Below are 20,037 nucleotides of genomic sequence, written 5' to 3'. Positions count from 1 at the left end.
GAAGGCTGCATTCCATGAAGGCTGCATATTTCGGCTGCAAGTCATCAAACGTCGATTGACGAAAATAAACGTAATAAAAATGAGTTTAAGGACGCAGCCTTCAGTTTGAGAAGCACCCATTAATTTGCCTCTTGCTCACTAATAGTTATTATAGTCTGACACATTTCCACAAAAAGATTCGTTCGGATAGATTATTTAAATGAACCAGTTCAAAAAACGATTCAGATGTTATTTTACGGGAAAACTGGCTCATGATGTCCACAATTTAGAGCGCTGCACGACAGAATAGATCATGACGTGTCTTGATCTTATTTACATCTTAAATAAATGCTATTTTTAATCTATCAGCCAATGATAACTCTGAAAGAAAACGCAGAGAGCACGTATCAGTGGCCGAGAGCGCATCTGATTGACAGCTCTCGCCACGAGCTCTCATATCAGTGTTGTCGTTAAAGTTCTGTTTATTTTGTTTCAGTGTATAGTTTTGTCATTTTATACACGTCACATCTTGTTTTATTCATGCAATAAATGCATGTCCACAGCTGAGCTGTGGGTTATGACTAATTTCCTGGGCAACGAATTACAATTTGAAATCAGTCAGAGCTACAGAAAAATAGTATATATATATATCTTCTTTTTTTTTTTTTTTTTTTTACAAATGAAGCTTCATATTATGAGAAGGTAACTTTATACAACCTTTACATCCTGCATACATTGCGAAATTAGCTTCCTCCAATCTAAAAAACAAGAATCGAAAAAGAATCGAAACAACAGTGAGGAATCGATTCTGGAATCGAATCCAATCGATTCCAGAACCAGGAATCGGAATCGGAATCGATTCCAAAATTTTCGGAATCGAACAGCCCTAGGCTCATTCTCCAACTCCCCCCGAGTTAATAAGTTGATTTTTACCGTTTTGAAATCCATTCAGCCGTTCTCCTGTTCTGGCGATATCACTTTTAGCATAGCTTAGCATAGATCATTGAATCCTATTAGACCAGTAGCATCGCGTTCAAAAATGACCAACGAATTTCGATATTTGTCCTATTTAAAACTTGACTCTTCTGCAGTTATATCGTGTACTAAGACCAGCGGAAATGTAAAGCTGCGGTTTTCTAGGCCGATAAGATTAGGAACTACACTCCCATTTCGGCGTAATAGTCAAGGAAGTTTGCTGCCGTAACATGACCGAAGCAGGCGCATTAATATCACAAAGCGCCTGAAATTAGATCCCAGCTAGGTAACTTCCAATGTGACCGGTGCTAAGTTTGTGTAATTCCGGTTGTTGCAGCTGTCAGAGTTGCAGCTGGTAAATTGTTAGTGGCTGGATTTACCTGTGTGTGATTAGCTATGGTTATGTGCATTGTAAGGGGCTGTGATAGTAAGTCGAAGACATACTCTACTACCATGTTTCATAGAATTCCCACGAAAAAAAAAAGCAATTCCGACTAATGAATCAATGGCTGGCTGCTCTGAACATGGATCTCAAAACACCGTTAGCAACGATCAAGAAATGGCGTGTTTGCTCCGAGGATTTTGAACCAGATGACTATTTGGATAGTTTTACCAGTACTACAGCACGGCGTCTAAAGGACACGGCGATCCCAACAATCTTCAAACTAACGTTACAGACAGGACAACGAGGAGCATCGCCCATGGCTGTAAGTGTAACATGATATTGTTGGCTAACGTTACCTGTGAAATGCAACCCCTGAAGAGTAGTTTTGGGCGAACAGTTGGCCTAGTATTTGCTATGACCAAATTCCATGTATGATTGCAAAAGAAAGTTATTTGCGAAAAGTCGGTGGTGTTTAAAGTCAGTTTTGAGTAAAAGTGTACATCATGAATATAAGCCTGAAAATGCAAACTGACAGTATGCATTTAAAATCTTTATATTATATATTGTAGTGGTTACAGGAATAACTTACTCTTGCGACAGCTGGCCATTAGGTCCACTCGGCGTGTGACGTTTTTTTCGAGTTTATTTGATCAAACCGGAAAAAAAGTCTACTACTGCAGGATGCAGCATTGCATCCAAGTCCTCGGATGTTGCGACATGCAACTTCCTCATCAGGTAGATCCACCCTTGCCATCGATGGCAATACCTGGTCCCACTCGCGACAACACAGGCACTCACTTTCAGTTGGCATGGGCTGGCAAGCCCCACCAGCTCGAATCTGCTCTCCTCATCCCTTCTGTCCCAGGCAGTTCAGACACACTTTCTTGTCTTTCGCGTTCCAAAACCTTAGCTTCAGTGAATTCTGGTTCAAATTGATACGGTTCAGGATCTGCACCAAAGTAAATATCTTCTAAATCGTCTCTCAAAAATGTCTCCATGGCGAGGAACGCTGCCTGTGCTGCATGCACGTTGGATATGTTGACGGAAGTAAACATTTGCACATGTGCTGTGTGATATTAATGCGCCTGCTTCGGTCATATTACGGCAGCAAACTTCCTTGACTATTACGCCTGAATGGGAGTGTAGTTCCTAATCTTATCGGCCTAGAAAACCGCAGCTTTACATTTCCGCTGGTCTTAGTACGCGATATAACTACAGAAGAGTCAAGTTTTAAATAGGACAAATATCGAAACTCGTTGGTCATTTTTGAACGCGATGCTACTGGTCTAATAGGATTCAATGATTTATGCTAAGCTATGCTAAAAGTGATGTCGCCAGAACAGGAGAACGGCTGAATGGATTTCAAAACGGTAAAAATCAACTTATTAACTCGGGGGAGTTGGAGAATGAGCCTATTTCCAAAAAAAGTGGAGTGTTCCTTTAAACTATAAGAAACACATATCATGCCATCTCAGCATTTTTTTATGACTGAATAAAATACATTTTAATATGTATTTCACCCCTAAAATGTCAGGCCCCATCACAGACAAATTTGTATATGTTAGAATGGTTTGTCTAATGAATTTTCTTTGATACAAATAGCATTTTCTTATTGGTCACACGTCCCTGATTGCATCTAACATGGTTTTGTAATACCTATAAGAAATACTTTTTTCAGTCAACTGTGGTATGCAAAATCACAGAATACTCATACGGGCACTCATCTAGTTTTTTTTTTTTTTTTTTTTTAACTACCTTTACATAGGAGATTTTTACTAAAAAAATAGTATTGGATATATACCCCCACCTTCATCTACACAGTTAATTAATCTCAGAGATTAATTCATCAATATTTCGTCAAATAATACATTTTTATATCATAATTTTCTGACATGACAGGGCTGAGAGTGCTGTGACAGGGCCTGACTTTATTGATTACGTTAAAGCATGAAAAGTTATGTTCTGTGTTCTGTATTTAAGTTTTGATCAGCATTCCTATTTTAAATTATTAATATAATTTGAATGTTAATGTAATATTAGACTATTGTAAAGTTCAGCCAATGACATGTACAGTCGTGGCGAAAAGTTTTGAGAATTACATAAATATTGGAAGTTGGAAAAATGGCTGCTTAAGTTTTTATAATAGCAATTTGCATATACTCCAGAATGTTATGAAGAGTGATCAGATGAATTGCATAGTCCTTCTTTGCCATGAAAATGAACTTAATCCCGAAAAAAACTTTCCACTGCATTGTTAAGAAGGCTTCAGGGCGTCCAGGAAAGTCCAGCAAGTGCCAGGATCGTCTCCTAAAGAGGATTCAGCTGCGGGATCAGAGTGCCACCAGTGCAGAGCTTGCTCAGGAATGGCAGCAGGCAGGTGTGAGCGCATCTGCACACACAGTGAGGCCAAGACTTTTGGCAGATGGCCTGGTGTCAAGAAGGGCAGCAAAGAAGCCACTTCTCTCCAAAAAAAAACATCAGGGACAGATTGATCTTCTGCAAAAAGTATGGCGAATGGACTGCTGAGGACTGGGGCAAAGTCATATTCTCCGATGAAGCCTCTTTCCGATTGTTTGGGGCATCTGGAAAAAGACTTGTCCGGAGAAGAAAAGGTGAGTGCTACCATCAGTCCTGTGTCATGCCAACAGTAAAGCATCCTGAGACCATTCATGTGTGGGGTTGCTTCTCATCCAAGGGAGTGGGCTCACTCACAATTTTGCCCAAAAACACAGCCATGAATAAAGAATGGTACCAAAACACCAACTTCTTCCAACAACCCAACAACAGTTTGGTCAAGAACAATGCATTTTGAAAAAAGTGATAACTAAGTGGCTCTGGGACCAAAACGTTGACATTTTGGGTCCATGGCCTGGAAACTCCCCAAACCTTAAAACTTGTGGTCAATCCTCAAGAGGCGGGTGGACAAACAAAAACCCACTAATTCTGACAAACTCCAAGAAGTGATTATGAAAGAATGGGTTGCTATCAGTCAGGATTTGGCCCAGAAGTTGATTGAGAGCATGCCCAGTCGAATTGCAGAGGTCCTGAAAAAGAAGGGTCAACACTGCAAATACTGACTCTTTGCATAAATGTCATGTAATTGTCAATAAAAGCCTTTGAAACGTGTGAAGTGCTTGTAATTATATTTCAGCACATCACAGAAACAACTGAAACAAAGGTCTAAAAGCAGTTTAACAGCAAACTTTGTGAAAACTAATATTTGTGTCATTCTCAAAACTTTTGGCCACGACTGTACAGTAATAAGGACCTAATTCATTAGAATATGACTAAGAACTGATATATAAAGTGGTATTGTGACGGTAGCCCTTTCTAACATTGAAGGCCCTGGCCCTGAAACTGCGGCCTTTCTCTTAAGCCTGGATTTTTTTTCTGTGGCTCTCTCCATAATTTGCACATATGTCTTTGGTCTCGCTCATTCAACCTGTGAATACTTTTTTCTTTTCTTTTTCCGCCTCCATCTCTCCCTTTCTTTCTGAAAATGTTTCTCCTTTCCCTCAGGGTTTTTGTCATTGCCTTTGTCTCTCAGCTGCTCAACTGGAGCCATCTAACTGCAACCTGAATGAATTGGAATAATTATAGTCATCAGTGCTCAAAGCTAATATAAATGACAATTATATCTATATATGTATTGAAATATCATTAATATACAAAGTGCATCCTCAAAAGCAGTGCTACGTTGGCCTACGTAAAAGAGAGACAAAATTCAAAAAGTTTGTCAATGAACATAAAAAGCTTCAAGTTACAGTGTAATGTTGATTTATTCAAATAATGTTTTACTGTGGCATGTGTTAAATACATATTATAATATGTAATATAAAATGCAATAAAAGTATTAAAGAAAAAAAAAAAATCATTTGTAAGGCTGTATCACCGGACTGTCAGGTCCTGTCACACAGCGATGTAACAGAGCCTGCCTGACGGTCGGCCATTTTAAACCGCCATTACTCAGCCTGCTAGCATGCTAGCATAAAAACTGTTAGCATGCAATCAAAGAATTTCAGTCACCTTTCTAGACCTGTTTTGGATGTCACTTCCTCTGAGGCAAACCCTTAAAGGCATATTGCACACATTTTATGTTGAGTTTTATGTAAATGTGACAGGACTGACTGAAGACATGGTTGTAAAACAACAGTAAAACAACAGTTGTAAAATAGTATTTATTTGTAGAATTTATGTATAATTTCATGTTTTTAATCAATTGATGTGAATGATAACAAATTAAACTTGTTACTGATGGAATAATTTTTAGCATAACAAAATGAACCCTGTAAATCCAGTTTGGCTGGGAACAAGGACAGGATTTGTAATTTTCAAATTGTTTTTAATGAAGAAAAAAATATCTCAGAACCTAATGAATGGCATATTCCTTTACAGAACAACTCACAGAAACCAAATATCAGTCAGTTTTTTTTTTAATTTTTAGGATTAAATACCATTTATGCACTGTATCAAATCAAGGACAGATAATGTACGTTTCTGGTAGCCTGGAAAAATCCAGACCCTAATCTATTAAGATTAAGGGTCTGGGATCGAGCAATGAAAACTGCCTAACTCGAGGGGCGGCACCAAGCATGCATTTGAAACTCTAACTGCACGCAATTGGATAACGCCACGACCAATCACAACAATACACGCTTAGCTACCAGCAGAGCTAAATGATGTTTCATTAACAAAGTTCGGGAGAAGCGCGTCAGATGCTTCGCGTAAACATCACAAGTCAATCAGCGCCATAGGTTTAAATACAGCTGACTCACCTCAATTCACTCGATGGATTATCAGTAAACCTCCACCACCCCATCGCATCACTCCGAGTTCTCACTACTCCTATTGGGGGTAACGTACTCTGGGTTCGGGCCACTCCCGAGCTCGGAGCCCTTCACCGGACAGCACGCCAAACATGCACTACTATTCTCCGGCTAATTATATGTAAGCGTGAACTCGTGAACTGATAGATTAAACTCTTGCCGTATCCAGTTGGCAAAACAGCAAAAACGTCCTTCTTGCAAAGGAACGATTCGAGTTTTCGGTTTTCTGTTCCTCTTTTATATGGAAAGCCAAGTCTAACTCGTTCATTGTAGCGGCCAAAGCCGTTTCAAACAACTTGTTGTTCATCTGTAGCGACAGCGATCTTTCAAAGTTTACTATATGATTCGGACGTCGCAGTGCTGTCATCATCAGCTTAGCTCGCCTCTGGCCCGCCTACATCAGATACACCGATTTGATTGGTTCCCACAATTGCTTACGTATTGCAGTAACCTGCATCATTGCTCGATGCCAGAGTGTCTTGCAGAGACAATTCAAATTGTGCTCTCGCGAGACCTCTGGATTTCCAGGGTACGTTTCTGGTACAATGACCCATAATACGAGATTAAACTCGTTAAATTTCGAGAAAAATGTCAAAATAAAATGTTGAGATTAAACTCATTACATTCAAAGAATAAAGTCGTTATGTTTAGGAAAAAAAGACATTACATTTTGAGATAAAATGTTGAGAATAAACTCAATTAAATTCCGAGAAAAAAGGTGTTAAATTCCGAGAAAAAAAGTCAAGATTAAATGTTGATAATAATATGCACACAGATGTAGGGTACACATGCTCATTCTGTTCAAAAGTTAATGCATCGTTTTTCCTTCTAAAGCATCAGTGAGCGTTTGAACCATCTATAATAGTTGCGTATGAGTCCCTCAGTTGTACTCAATGCAGGGGCGTATATTTATACGATTAGTCAATGGAAACCTATTCTATTAAAAGACAATGAAAGAGCAAACAATCGGGGTAATAAACTCCAGTGTGTTTATTTCTTGTTCTAACAAAATTTAGTCAGGACTTTTACTATAATATTTGGATGTTATGTGACTAAATCACATGACTTCATTGGGGTAATTCCACAGAAAGGGGCAGGGCACTTGTCAGTCAAGAAGCACCCCCTTCTTTTTTTGCATGACAAAAACTTAATTTTTGATTAATATTTTAATATCAGGTTTTTGAATAGTTGTATGTCGGCCAAATATTGTCCTATCCTAACAAACCATATCAATTGAAAGCTTGTTTATTCATGATGTATAAATCTGAATTTGACCCCTACGACTGGTTTTGTGGTCCAGGGTCACATATATGCCATAATGAGAAATGGGTGTTGGACTATTGGAGGTTATAACATTTGTATCACAAAACATGAGCAGAAGATCATGGCATAATATGATGATGGGTCTCTCACCTGCAAAGAGTGTTTGTTCTTGAGTAGCCCTACTTTAAATACACTCACAGAAATGATTCATGGCAGAGTTAGTTTTTATGCATTTACATCTATTTGATTTTATTTAAAAACTCATATTTTTAAAATCTATACATTAAAAGTAAATATACTATAAAAGATTTAATCAATTATACAACTTATTTAATGCAATTAGTTAATATTTATTAACACTGTTTAAATAATAAGAGTTATAAGACAAACAAGATTCTGTTATTTAAAGTTTATGTGATTGGTTTTCATCAAAGTTATGAAAATCAATCAATTCGGAAACAGGAAACGATGTCACTTTCGCTGGACACAAGCCCTCGGGATATTGTGGGAATCAGTTAAACACATGTTGGTAAGTAATCCGAAACATCCTTTGTTGTATTGCTCCTGTTGTAATAATGCATTTTATTTAGCATCGAATGTATATCATATTAATCCATTTATGATAAGTTTTATGTAGTTTGTGATTTTTAAACGGTTTTATCGTACGTCGTTTTACTGGAGAATGTTGATGCCCGTTAGCATCATAACTTCAGCTAGCTTGGCCAAACAACTTTAAAATGCATCAAATTAACCCATTGCTGTCGGTTTTTATGTTTGTGAAAATAAAAAGTAATGAATTCGAAGTCAAGAATTGTCACTGTAATATGTTAGCTAATGTTTGCTGTTTTAACGTTAGTTAGATTACAGAGTTGAATGAAGCTACTTATTTTTATGTTCTTTTTTCCCCCCAGAAACTTAACGTTAACTCCTGTGGCAATTTCTTAGTTTTCCTCTCGCCGTGTTCTTACCTCCACGTGGCAACATCGATTTTTGTAAGTATAACTTAAAAGATGTACACGTTAAAATGTAGAACATATTAAATTAATGTTTTAATTAATTGTTCAGTAAATGTAATGTAAAATAGATTTTCAATATAATACTGAAATGTTTGGAGTAAAACGTGAAGCATTTAATTTACAATATAAAATGATAATTATGCCTACAATGTTTGATATAAGAATAGGTTGAAAATGTGTTTTTTTTTTTTTTCCAGATATTTTTTTACATTATACAATTGAACAAGAGCTACCTTGTACGTTTGGAGCATCATTAATGTTGTTAAACTCTAACAAAATACTAAAGTGAAAATGCAGCTAAGTTCACAAATAACCTAATAGTTGTTTTTGTGTTTGTCTTCATTCACAGGTGCTGTGTGAATGTGGTCTTTTTACTTTTGGGGATGATGGATGAGGAGTAAGCTCTAGCGTTTTATGTAATGATATGTGCTTTATAGCAGTAAGTGACATCATGGTGCACCTATGGCTTATTAGAGTAATTTAATTTGAAGAAACCACTTCATCAGGGAGTTAGAAGATGGAAGAATTAAAGGGATAGTTCACCCAAAAATGAAAAGTTTGTCATCAATTACTCACCTTTGTGTTGTTCCAAAACCATATCACCTCCATTCATCTTCAGAACACAAGTTAAGATATATTGGATTTAATCTTGAGAGCTTTCCGATCCTCCCATAGACATCACTGAAAATGCACATTCAAAGTCCACAAACATGTTGTTATATTCATTTTTTTCAGCCAAAAAGTGTTCTTGTTGCTTTATCGTGTTCAAATTGAGTGATCTATGTCACATGGACTACATTAACTACGTTTTTATTAGGTTTGTGTAATTTGAATGGGCACTTTTAGTGGTGTCTATGGGAGGATCAGATCCAAAATATCTTAATTTGTTTTCTGAAGATAAACGGAGGTGATATGGATTCGGAACAACATGAGGGTGATTAAAAAATTTATTTTTGGGTGAACTATCCTGTTAAGGTTTAGGCTTGATGGACATATACTCCTGACTTGATTGTCAGATTATAAATTGTTACATTGGCAGAAAGGTGCACAGCATTCATGAGAAGCGTCTCCATTTTTAGTTACCTTTTTTTAACTGCATTTTTTGTGGCAGGTCAACAGCTTCATTGGCAGAAAAATCTCTGCAGTCTACCCGGAAATCCCTCCGTTCTAAAGCACAAAACCTTACCCCAAGTGAAAGGTTGATCCATAATAAAGTAAGAACAAGACTAATACTGGGATAATTTTCAGATATAATATTGTTGTTGTTACATTAATAGGAAATTGCACAACTGGAGATAAAAATGCATTTTGTTGTTAACATATTATCCACAGCCTTGTGACTTTTTTTTTTCAGGCTTTTAGGGGGTGATCAGGTCTTAAGGTCATTGTCCTTAACTTGCATCCATTCCATTCTCATGAAAGCATATATTCTGTCTGCTTTAATGAAAAGATGTATATGTGAGTGTGTGTGCGTGCGTGCGTGTGTGTGTGTGATATTATATTTTAAGTGTGTGTTTGTACATTCCAGGACATTGAATCCAGAGAGGCAGAGGAAGACATGGCAGGAAAGACCATGGGCATCTACACCGTACAATCAGTGGATCAAGGTCAGGGTGACGGACGCTTTACTGATGTCTGTGTTGTGCTGGAAGGTGTGGAGGTTCTTCACAACCTGCAGAGTGTCACTCATGCATGTATTATGTTGTATGGCCTGATCTACGCGCTCAATTTGAGCTACCCAAAAAGCCTGAAATGTACATTTGAGGTGTACCAGAAAATCCTGATGGACCTGGACTCAACCAAACTTACCCCGAAAGTACAGACACTGAAACTAAAATTGCTCCAGTGATTCAGCTTTGCAATAATAAACTTATACAGCCCCTACCCATTTTTTTTTTTGTGTAGCAACTGAAAAAGGATCTCATACAGTTTTATTTTTTTATTTATTTATTTCTTGGGTGTCCAAGCAGTGTGATGTTCGAGTGGTGCTGTGTAAGTGGATTCATGGTTTCCCAAATGTTTGTTTCAAACACAAATATAAATAAATCTGGAAATCTGGAAATTGGTCTAACTCTATTTTTTTTATTAGATGGGGAAACAATTGCATAAATGTGGTGCATTGTTTAAGTTGGTTTAGTACAGAAGGAAGAATTAAACATGATTCAAATAAAAATCTTTTAGTTACCCTGATTTAGTTATTATGCAATTTATACAATAAACTTTATGTATTTTAAATAAATAAACTTTTTATTATTAATTTAGAATAATTACACTTTACATAAACTAATTACATAAATCTGAGGATTATGCGTTTAAAATAAATAGATTTTATTATACTAATGAAAATAAATAGTATAAAGTTTATTTGGTAGATTTGTGTTAAAATTATGAAAAAAATATAAATGGGAATTTGTCATTTAATAAAATTACATAAATCTTAAATTTGGGGTGAAATATTTCTGTGAGTGTAGAATGGAGAACTTGAATAACCAAATGAATAATCCTTTAATCAAATTGTTGCTTGCTGTTGCTTAAATTTTTGTTGATTTTTTAAAATGTTAATACAATGTTAAACAAATGTTAAACAATTTTAATAGAGTTTTAAATTAATTAACACAGCAGATTGTTAATCCTGTGTAGAGACAGAAATTATTTCTCCTGATTTTGGAACATACATTTTCTTATATAAATTATATATTATATAATAGATATATTATATATAATATATAATATATAAATATTCTTTCATAATGCTTCTTAAAATTTGATGAAATTGTGTTTGGCATGCATAAAGTGCATAGGCATTTTTAGGCCTAATACATAATATGTCCCAGATTACCAAGTGACCTGTCCCAGATGATCAAATTCAGGCAGAATTCTAAAAGGTGTGGCATGTCTCCTCTGGGTATAATATCTACATTCTTTCTTCTGGTGTGGTTAGAAAACATCTTAAGGATTTCAGAAATGTCTTATGTGTTGATCTAATGTGTTAGATATCAAAATAAAGAAAGTCAACATTGCAAAAAAATGTCCCAGATTACCCAAATTCACCCTATAGATCTTTCACTAGAATTCATCACATTTTATTGTAGGCATATTTATCGTGGTAAATTCTGTCTAACTTGTTGTAAAATGTATAATAGATAATCTGTTAAGAGAATAGATTTTTCCTATAGATTATATTACAACTCTGGCATAGCTATTGTTTCTAAATGTGCAGGCTGTTGTTTTTCTAACAAATGCATATGGATTAACAATAAAAAGGTCATTACTGGCCTGTTAATGATTAATGTAGTACATGCATGGTGCACTTTCATAAGAGCAAGCACAAAAATCAAGCTGTAAAATGGGTGCTAATGATGAGTGATGAAAAAGCCTGGCCTTCACATATTCCAAAAGCCTGATAAACTGGAGTAAGAAATAACCATATCAATTAGTTAAATTAGACCAACTTTACCATGGCATGCTGAATTAGAACATTCTGTCAAACTATAGGCTGTAAGTGGCTAAATAATATAAAATACATTATATATCCTATGTAAATAGGATATAGGATATATATAAGCGAGGAATATCTCGTCGCTTCAATGACAGCAGAGACACACGGAGCCTGTGGCGGGGCATACAGACCATCACAGATTACAAGCCCCCTCCACAGACCTGTGACAGCACCATCTCCCTGCTGAACGAGCTGAACACCTTCTTCGCTCGCTTTGAAGTGCAAAACAGCACCACTGCACAAAAGACCCCACCCCCTCCTGGCGACCAGGTGACGACTTTGTCCCCTGACAGTGTGAGGAGATCCCTCAGCAGGATCAACGCTCGCAAAGCTCCGGGTCCTGACAACATTCCTGGTCGTGTACTGAGAGACTGTGCAGTGGAACTCACTGATGTCTTCACAGACATCTTTAACATCTCACTCTCCCAGGCTGTCGTCCCCACCTGTTTCAAAGGAAAAACGATCATTCCGGTGCCAAAAAAGTCACCTCCCTCCTGCTTTGATGACTACATTCCAGTTGCACTTACCCCCATCCTCATGAAGTGCTTTGAACGGCTAGTCATGCAGCACATTAAAACTGTTCTACCCTCCTCCCTGGACCCCTTCCAGTTTGCGTATCGGCCCAACCGCTCGACCGATGACGCCATCTCCACTGCACTCCACTCAGCACTCACACATCTGGACAAAAAAGACTCATATGTCCGAATGCTGTTCATTGACTTTAGTTCAGCATTTAACACTATTATACCACAACAGCTCACACAAAACTGGTCCAGCTGGGGCTCAACACCTCACTGTGTAACTGGCTGTTGGATTTCCTCACAGGAAGACCACAAGCAGTACGGGTCGGCAGTAACACATCCAGCACCATCATTCTTAACACGGGGGCCCCTCAGGGATGTGTGCTGAGCCCCCTCCTCTTCACTCTGCTGACCCACGACTGCACTCCGTCACACAGCTCCAACCTCTTCATTAAGTTTGCGGACGACACAACTGTGTTGGGTCTCATTAGCAACAGGGATGAGACAAACTACAGAAGCGAGGTGAGCCACCTGGCCGCATGGTGCAGAAACAACAACAACCTCTCTCTGAATGTGGAGAAAACTAAGGAGATTGTTGTTGACTTCAGGAGAGCAAACACTCAGCATGCTCCTCTGACCATCAACGGTGCGTCTGTGGAGAGAGTGAGCAGCACCAAGTTCCTGGGTGTGCACATCACTCAGGATCTCTCCTGGTCAAACAACACCACTGCACTGGCTAAGAAAGCACAGCAGCGTCTCTACTTCCTCCACAAAATGAGAAGAGCAAAAGCACCAGCCCCCATCATGTACACATTCTACCGAGGAACCATCGAGAGCATCCTGTCGAGCTGCATCACTGTGTGGTTTGGAGCCTGCAATGCATCCTGCCAAAAAACCCTCCAACACATAGTCAGAGCCCCACAAACTTCCTGAACTGCGACAAACACACACACACACACACACACACACACACACACACACACACACACACACACACACACACACACACACTGGTTTACATGTTTTATGGGGACATTCCATAGGCGTAATGGTTTTTATACTGTACAAACCGTATTTTCTATCGCCCTAACCCTACCCTACACCTAAACCTAGCCCTCACAGGAGATTGTGCAAACTTTTACTTCCTCAAAAAAACTCATTGTGCATGATTTATAAGCCTGTTTCCTCAATGTCCCCACAAGGTCAAAATTTACTGGTATTCCTATCCTTGTGGGGACATTTGGTCCCCACAACGTGATGAATACCAGGTACACACACACACACACACACACACACACACACACACATGTTGGGTTTACATGTTTTATGGGGACATTCCATAGGCGTAATGGTTTTTATACTGTACAAACCGTACTTTCTATCGCCCTACACCTAAACCTAGCCCTCACAGGAGATTGTGCACACTTTTACTTCATCAAAAAAACTCATTGTGCATGATTTATAAGCCTGTTTCCTCATGGGGACCGGAGAAATGTCCCCACAAGGTCAAAATCTACTGGTATTCCTATCCTTGTGGGGACATTTGGTCCCCACAATGTGATGAATACCAGGTACACACGCACACACACACACACACACACACGTTTGTTTTTGTGAATTGTGGGGACATTCCATAGACGTAATGGTTTTTATACTGTACAAACGATATTTGCTATCACCCTACACCTTCCCTACACCTAAACCTAGCCCTCACAGGAGACTGCATATCTTTACATTCTCAAAAAAACGTATTCTGTATGATTTATAAGCCTTTTGAAAAGTGGGGACATGGGCAATGTCCTCATAAGTCACCCTCTCCTTGTAATACCTATGTCATACCCATGTTATTACACAAATTTGTGTCCTGATATGTCACAAAAACAAACACACATACTCAAACACACATTCTCAAACACACTCACCCACCGACCTGCACCAGTCACTTGTGTAGTTCGGTGCTCTGCTAACTACCTCTTACTACACTCAGACTACCTCTAAAGATTGCTATAACTGTCACTTTATTACACTTATAAGCTCCTTTTTGCACCTTATTCTTTTTGCATTTGCACTACTCTGTCTGGTTTGCACTGTGCCATGTGCCCTTACTTGTATATTGTTTTAGTTTTTTTATATATTATATGTATAATTGTATTTATTTGTATTTTTAAATTCCTTCATTTTGTATTTAATGTTACGTGTATGCACCTAGGGTCTGAGAGTAACGCAATTTCAACTCTCTGTATGTCCATACCGGATATATAGCAGAATTGACAATAAAGTTGACTTTGACTTTGACTAAACAAGTAATAGTTAACTAGGATATTACTTTATTGCAGTTGTGCTATCAAGCAACTTTGCTTGTATGGATTATTTTATAAAAATAAAAAAAAGTGTCAAAAGATGGATCTCAAAATCATACAGTAATGGTTGGAAAGGGTTTAAATATTGCTCATGAACAACTATCAATAAACAAACAAACAAACAAACAAAAAACAGCTGTGGATCATTCAGGTAACAACACAGCATTTGAAATCAAGAGTAGGCCTATGTAAACTTTTGAAGAGTTTTTTTTTTTTTTATAAATTCAACTATTATTTTCTATTGTGGACTATTTGTACATTTCTTTTATGTGATCTTATTCGGGTCAGTACTAAATAAAAAAAAATAAAATGTTTGCTAAACTTGTATGATCCCTCTTAATTTGGTAAAATAATCAACATTTAGCAAATTCTGCAAGGTGTATGTAAACGTTTAACTTTAACTGTAACTAAGGCAGATAAACTCAACAAACTAATAGTAAAAAAAAAAAAACTGTTATAGCGAAAACTTACTGTTTCAGTGAGGTAGTGAGCAGCAGGTCACAGAGTTCCTGTTGATTATTTAACTGTCTGTGACTGAAACAATCTTCTTCACTGCACATCGTCAGGTAGATGTGCCCAGAAGCTGTCTGTGAGATGGTCAGCATACCAATATTATCATTTAAATGTTGTTTGCATCGCATGTCGTTGCTATCGACGTTTGCAGGCTGTCTAATCTACTTCAACCTAATTGGATTATCTTCTAACAAACTGTCCACCACAGACTGGATTTGAATCGTTAAAAGCACGACCGAACGGCGCCCTCTTGCTGCAGCAGCTGAGAAGTTCAACAACAATAGCCCTTTCTAATCTGCAAATTCAGGAACAAAAACATTAACATGCTTTATTTCTATTCTATAGGTGACAAATGGTAATCAATTAATAAAAAAGAGTTTGTGATGATTTTATAGCATATATATTATATGCATTACTATGAACAACATTTGGTTTATTTAAACATAAATGTTATGGTAATAAAAACCATTGCAGATTTGAAATAGCATAATAATAAAAGTATAATAACAAGAACGTAAGATGACTAAAAATGAAGGCTAAATAAACCATACATGAAACAACAATGTATAAAGCAGCCTACTAATGTAGGGCCTAGTTTTTTTAAATATAGATTTAAATATACACTACAAGATTTTTAGTAAAATGAGTAATATTGTGAAATATTTATACTATTTTTAATAACTGCTTTCTATTTGAATATATTTTAAAATGTAATTTATTTCTGTGATCAAAACTACATTTTCAGCATCATTACTCCAGGCTTCAGTGTCAGACGATCCATTAGAAATCAATATGCTGATTTGCTCAGGAAACATTTTTTTAAATTATCAATATTTAAAACAGTTGTTAGGATTTGTTAGGATTATTTGATGAATAGTAAGACCCAAAGATCAGCATTTTTTCTGAAATAAAAAAACAAAGCTGATCTTTTGTAAAATTATACACTATACCATTCAAAAGCTTGGAGTCCGTATAATTAAATTTCTAAACATCAAAGAAACTTGATACATTTCTACTGTTTTCAACATAATAATAATAATAATAAATGTATTATTGTGTGTATTGTGTAATAAATGTGTTTTAAAGCGGCAAATCAGAATATTATGATTTCTAAAGTATCATGTGACTGAAGTAATGATGCTAAACATTTAAGCAATAAATTACATTTTAAAATATATTCAAATAGAAAAGTTATTTTGAATATTAAATACATTTCAAAAGTGTAGCCTACTGTTTTGCTGTACTTTTGATCAAATAAATGTGGGCTTTGTAAACAAGAGACTTCTTTAAAAATATTTAAAATTTTACAGTTCAAAAACTTGATTTATGCATTCCTTTTCTGCCTCTAATTCAGATTTTATTTGTTTGTTTGTTTGTTTGTTTGTTTTCAAAAAACAATGAGCAACAAAGTGATTTTAAGTGATTTAGGTGGCACAAACACTGGGACAAAAAAAGTTCAGAATAGAGGCTATATTAGCATATTACATAATTGAACAAATCAGTTCATCATAACACAAAAAATATAAGAACAATATGTGTTAGCGTACATAATGTTAAAAAATGAAATTTTTAATGCTAATGAAACTTGTAGGCTACATCTTTTATCACGATTACAAACAACAGAGAGACAAATGACAGTAGCAGTTAGGCTACATAAAATAAAACGTATAATGTTACAGAACCTAATACAGATGTCAGAACCTTATTCCTCATCTGAAAGATGCAGAGTGAAAGGTACTACATGTCTTCTTCTCTGAACTTTCTGCTTTTACACACGTGTTTTGACTGAAAGGGGCAGATGTCTTCCTGGCACTCCCAGCACCGCTGAACATCATGGCCATCAGAAGAGTCGAGATGGCAAAGATCGCAGCCTTCGGGTTTCAGTTTACTGCGAATCATCTTTCGAAGCTCCTTGCGTTTGGAGTCATCCACATGTGACCCAACCAATAATGGATGAGCTGGAAGATGGGCAACAACTACAGTTTGTTTCCTTGCAAATATAACATTTATTGGATATACTATATAAGTGACAAAGAAACCACAAAAAACAACCAAAAGCACCAAAGAACACAGGGTTTCCCAATTGGATACAATGGTAATCATTCTGTGCAAATTATACACTCCATCACAGCACAAAGCAAGTATCACTACCAGTGTAAAGGAAAAGAAACCCAATACTCACTACACACAAACCACTACAAATAACTTCCCATCACCTAAACAGAGTTAACCGTATATATCAATGGAAACCACACTGTTCCTTGGTGCAAACAAAAAAAACAATCAAACAAATAGTCAAAAACCTCACACTGACTTCAAGCCACTTTGTCACAATATAACATGTAAAGTCATCTATTAAAACCCATTGTTAAGCCACCAATGTGTTCAATAAAAGTAAACGGCAACCATGCATCATCTGTAAAAACAAAAGACATATTTCACAATTGTCCTTTTAAAACATCAAAATAAAAACACTTAATTCCATAAGACAACACATAAATAATCATAAAACTTTACAAATATAAATGTAACATTTCAGTAATTCAATTTAATGAAATACCTGTGGTATTGAATAAATCTATTCAATTCAATTCTCTGAGGCACCCATCAGTATGTCTCCAATAAGCACACTAAAAACAATAAAAACCATAAAACAACACATTACCACTAAGCACACCAACTAAAATCAAAGTAGTCACAAACCTTACCTCCACGATTTACTAAACATCTCCTCACAAAGCAATGCATCCAAACATATCACAGAGACTTCTTATGTTTGGCACATGGTGTTTAGTATGTTACCACAAAGAGGAAGGCCAAAGATTGGATTTCCTTTTTATAGTACACAGACTCCTGGGATTTGTAGTCCAACTTATTTGTAGTCCTCAAACCTACCATCACTACCTCTACCCCATTACAATATACCCCCTTAATTTAAATCGACGTCCCGTCGATCCTATTTCTACAACCATGGTCGAAAGAACAAGGTATTTGTATTATTGGAGAGCCTGGTCATCGGGAGAGAGATTTGAACATCTACCTGGACTTCTTTACACATTACTGACTGAGGAAGACGATATGGATTTGTATGCTTTCCTGCTGTGGAACGTGTTGTTCGTCTCACTAACTCCACCGGTCGCTGCAAAGGCTCTTCCTGTTGTTGATGTGATAAAGTTAACTCATTATGAGGATTACTTTCTCTGACTGGAAGATACATACATAAATCATCCTCTGCAGGTCCACTAGATTCACCAGAAACCATAACTATTCTCTCATCCCTAAGCTCCTCAGAATCATCACTCAAAGGAAATAGTCCAGTGCTTTCTATTTGACCACCTGCTGGAACATAGACTGGTCGTAACTCACAACGGTGTACTTGTCGCACTTTTCCACCGTCAGCTGGAGCAATAGAATATACAGACCCCTGACCATCAGGACACCGGACAATTCGGTAAACGGTTGGATCCCAGGCATCTTGGATTTTCTTTCTGCCTTTGTGATCATGTGCTCTCTGATATACTAGCTGACCTTCCCTTAAGGACATCTGAGACACCTTAGCATCATTTATGCGGGCACGCTGAGCTGCTGCCTTTTGAAGACGAGTACGGGCATTATTAAAAATTCTTTCCAAATTATCTCGATGATCAACCATCCAGTCCACATTCGTTGAACCACAATCATCCAATCCTAACATAAAATCTATTGGTAAGTGTGGGTCCTGTCCAAACATCAAAACATATGGACAATAACCTGTAGACTGGTGCTCTGTGGTATTATATGCAAAAACCACCTGTGACAGATAAGATGGCCAATCTCTTTTTTTCTCAACAGGGAGTGTACGCAACAAATCGTGCATTGTTCTATTGAACCGTTCACACTGACCGTTCCCCTGAGGCCGATATGGTGTGGTACGAGTCTTTGCAATGCCATAAATTTCACAGAGTTCTTGGATCAAGCGACTCTCGAAGCACCTGCCCTGGTCAGAATGTAACTGTCGTGGGACACCAAACAAATAGAACCATCGTTCCACTAGAACCCGAGCCACTGTTTTAGCAGTCTGATCTTTAGTAGGAATTGCCTGGGTAAATTTAGAAAACACATCTGTCATGATTAATACATTTTCCATTCCACTAGATGACGGTTCCAATAATGTAAAATCAATTGCTAAAATATCTAGTGGCCTGTCAGCCATCAAATGTCCCATGAACGTGCGCACCTTTGGTCTAACAACTTTCGAGAGGGTACAGCGCTGACATTTCCTACACCAGTCCTCAACATACCTGTACATTCCTGGCCAATAACACCGTGTCCTTACTAACCTTGCAGTTCTCTCCATCCCTTGATGACCATGGTCATCATGAAGGCAGGTGAGAACTTCCTCTCTAAGGGCTGATGGTAATACTACCTGTCGGATTTCCTTATGACCCTCTTGTGGCCAAAACCGTCGGTACAAGACACCATCTACCTTCTCAAACTTCTCCCACTGACGAACTAACTCCAAAACCTCTGGTTGTTCAAGGGTGCGTTCTTGTGATGTTGGTGGCTGCTTACGGTCCCAGTATACCAAGAATTTTCCTATAATAGGGTCAGTTTCCTGCAACACACCCAAATTTTCCTTCAACGGTCTGGGAAAGACAGCTACACTACTAACCCTAGTGTCCTGATCCTGATCGGAAACAAACCGACGTAATTGTTTAGGC

At 37.4% G+C, this 20,037-nt stretch overlaps 1 protein-coding gene across 1 annotated transcript in view; it reads right to left on the bottom strand.

Moving 5' to 3' along the window:
- snx19a (sorting nexin 19a) overlaps positions 1–15,474 on the bottom strand; it is a 64,908-nt gene extending 49,434 nt beyond the window's left edge. The window contains exon 1 of the mRNA XM_073840441.1: positions 15,296–15,474. Coding sequence (XP_073696542.1) covers positions 15,296–15,465 — 170 coding nt within the window. The 5' untranslated portion in view covers positions 15,466–15,474. The remainder of the gene's footprint in view (positions 1–15,295) is intronic.
- Between the last annotated feature and the right edge of the window lie 4,563 nt (positions 15,475–20,037).

Source organism: Garra rufa, chromosome 5 (genome assembly GCF_049309525.1).
Source record: "Garra rufa chromosome 5, GarRuf1.0, whole genome shotgun sequence".
Lineage (NCBI taxonomy): Eukaryota > Metazoa > Chordata > Actinopteri > Cypriniformes > Cyprinidae > Garra > Garra rufa.
The sequence above is the reverse complement of the archived record's forward strand: the minus strand, read 5'-3'. Positions and strand labels throughout refer to the sequence as shown.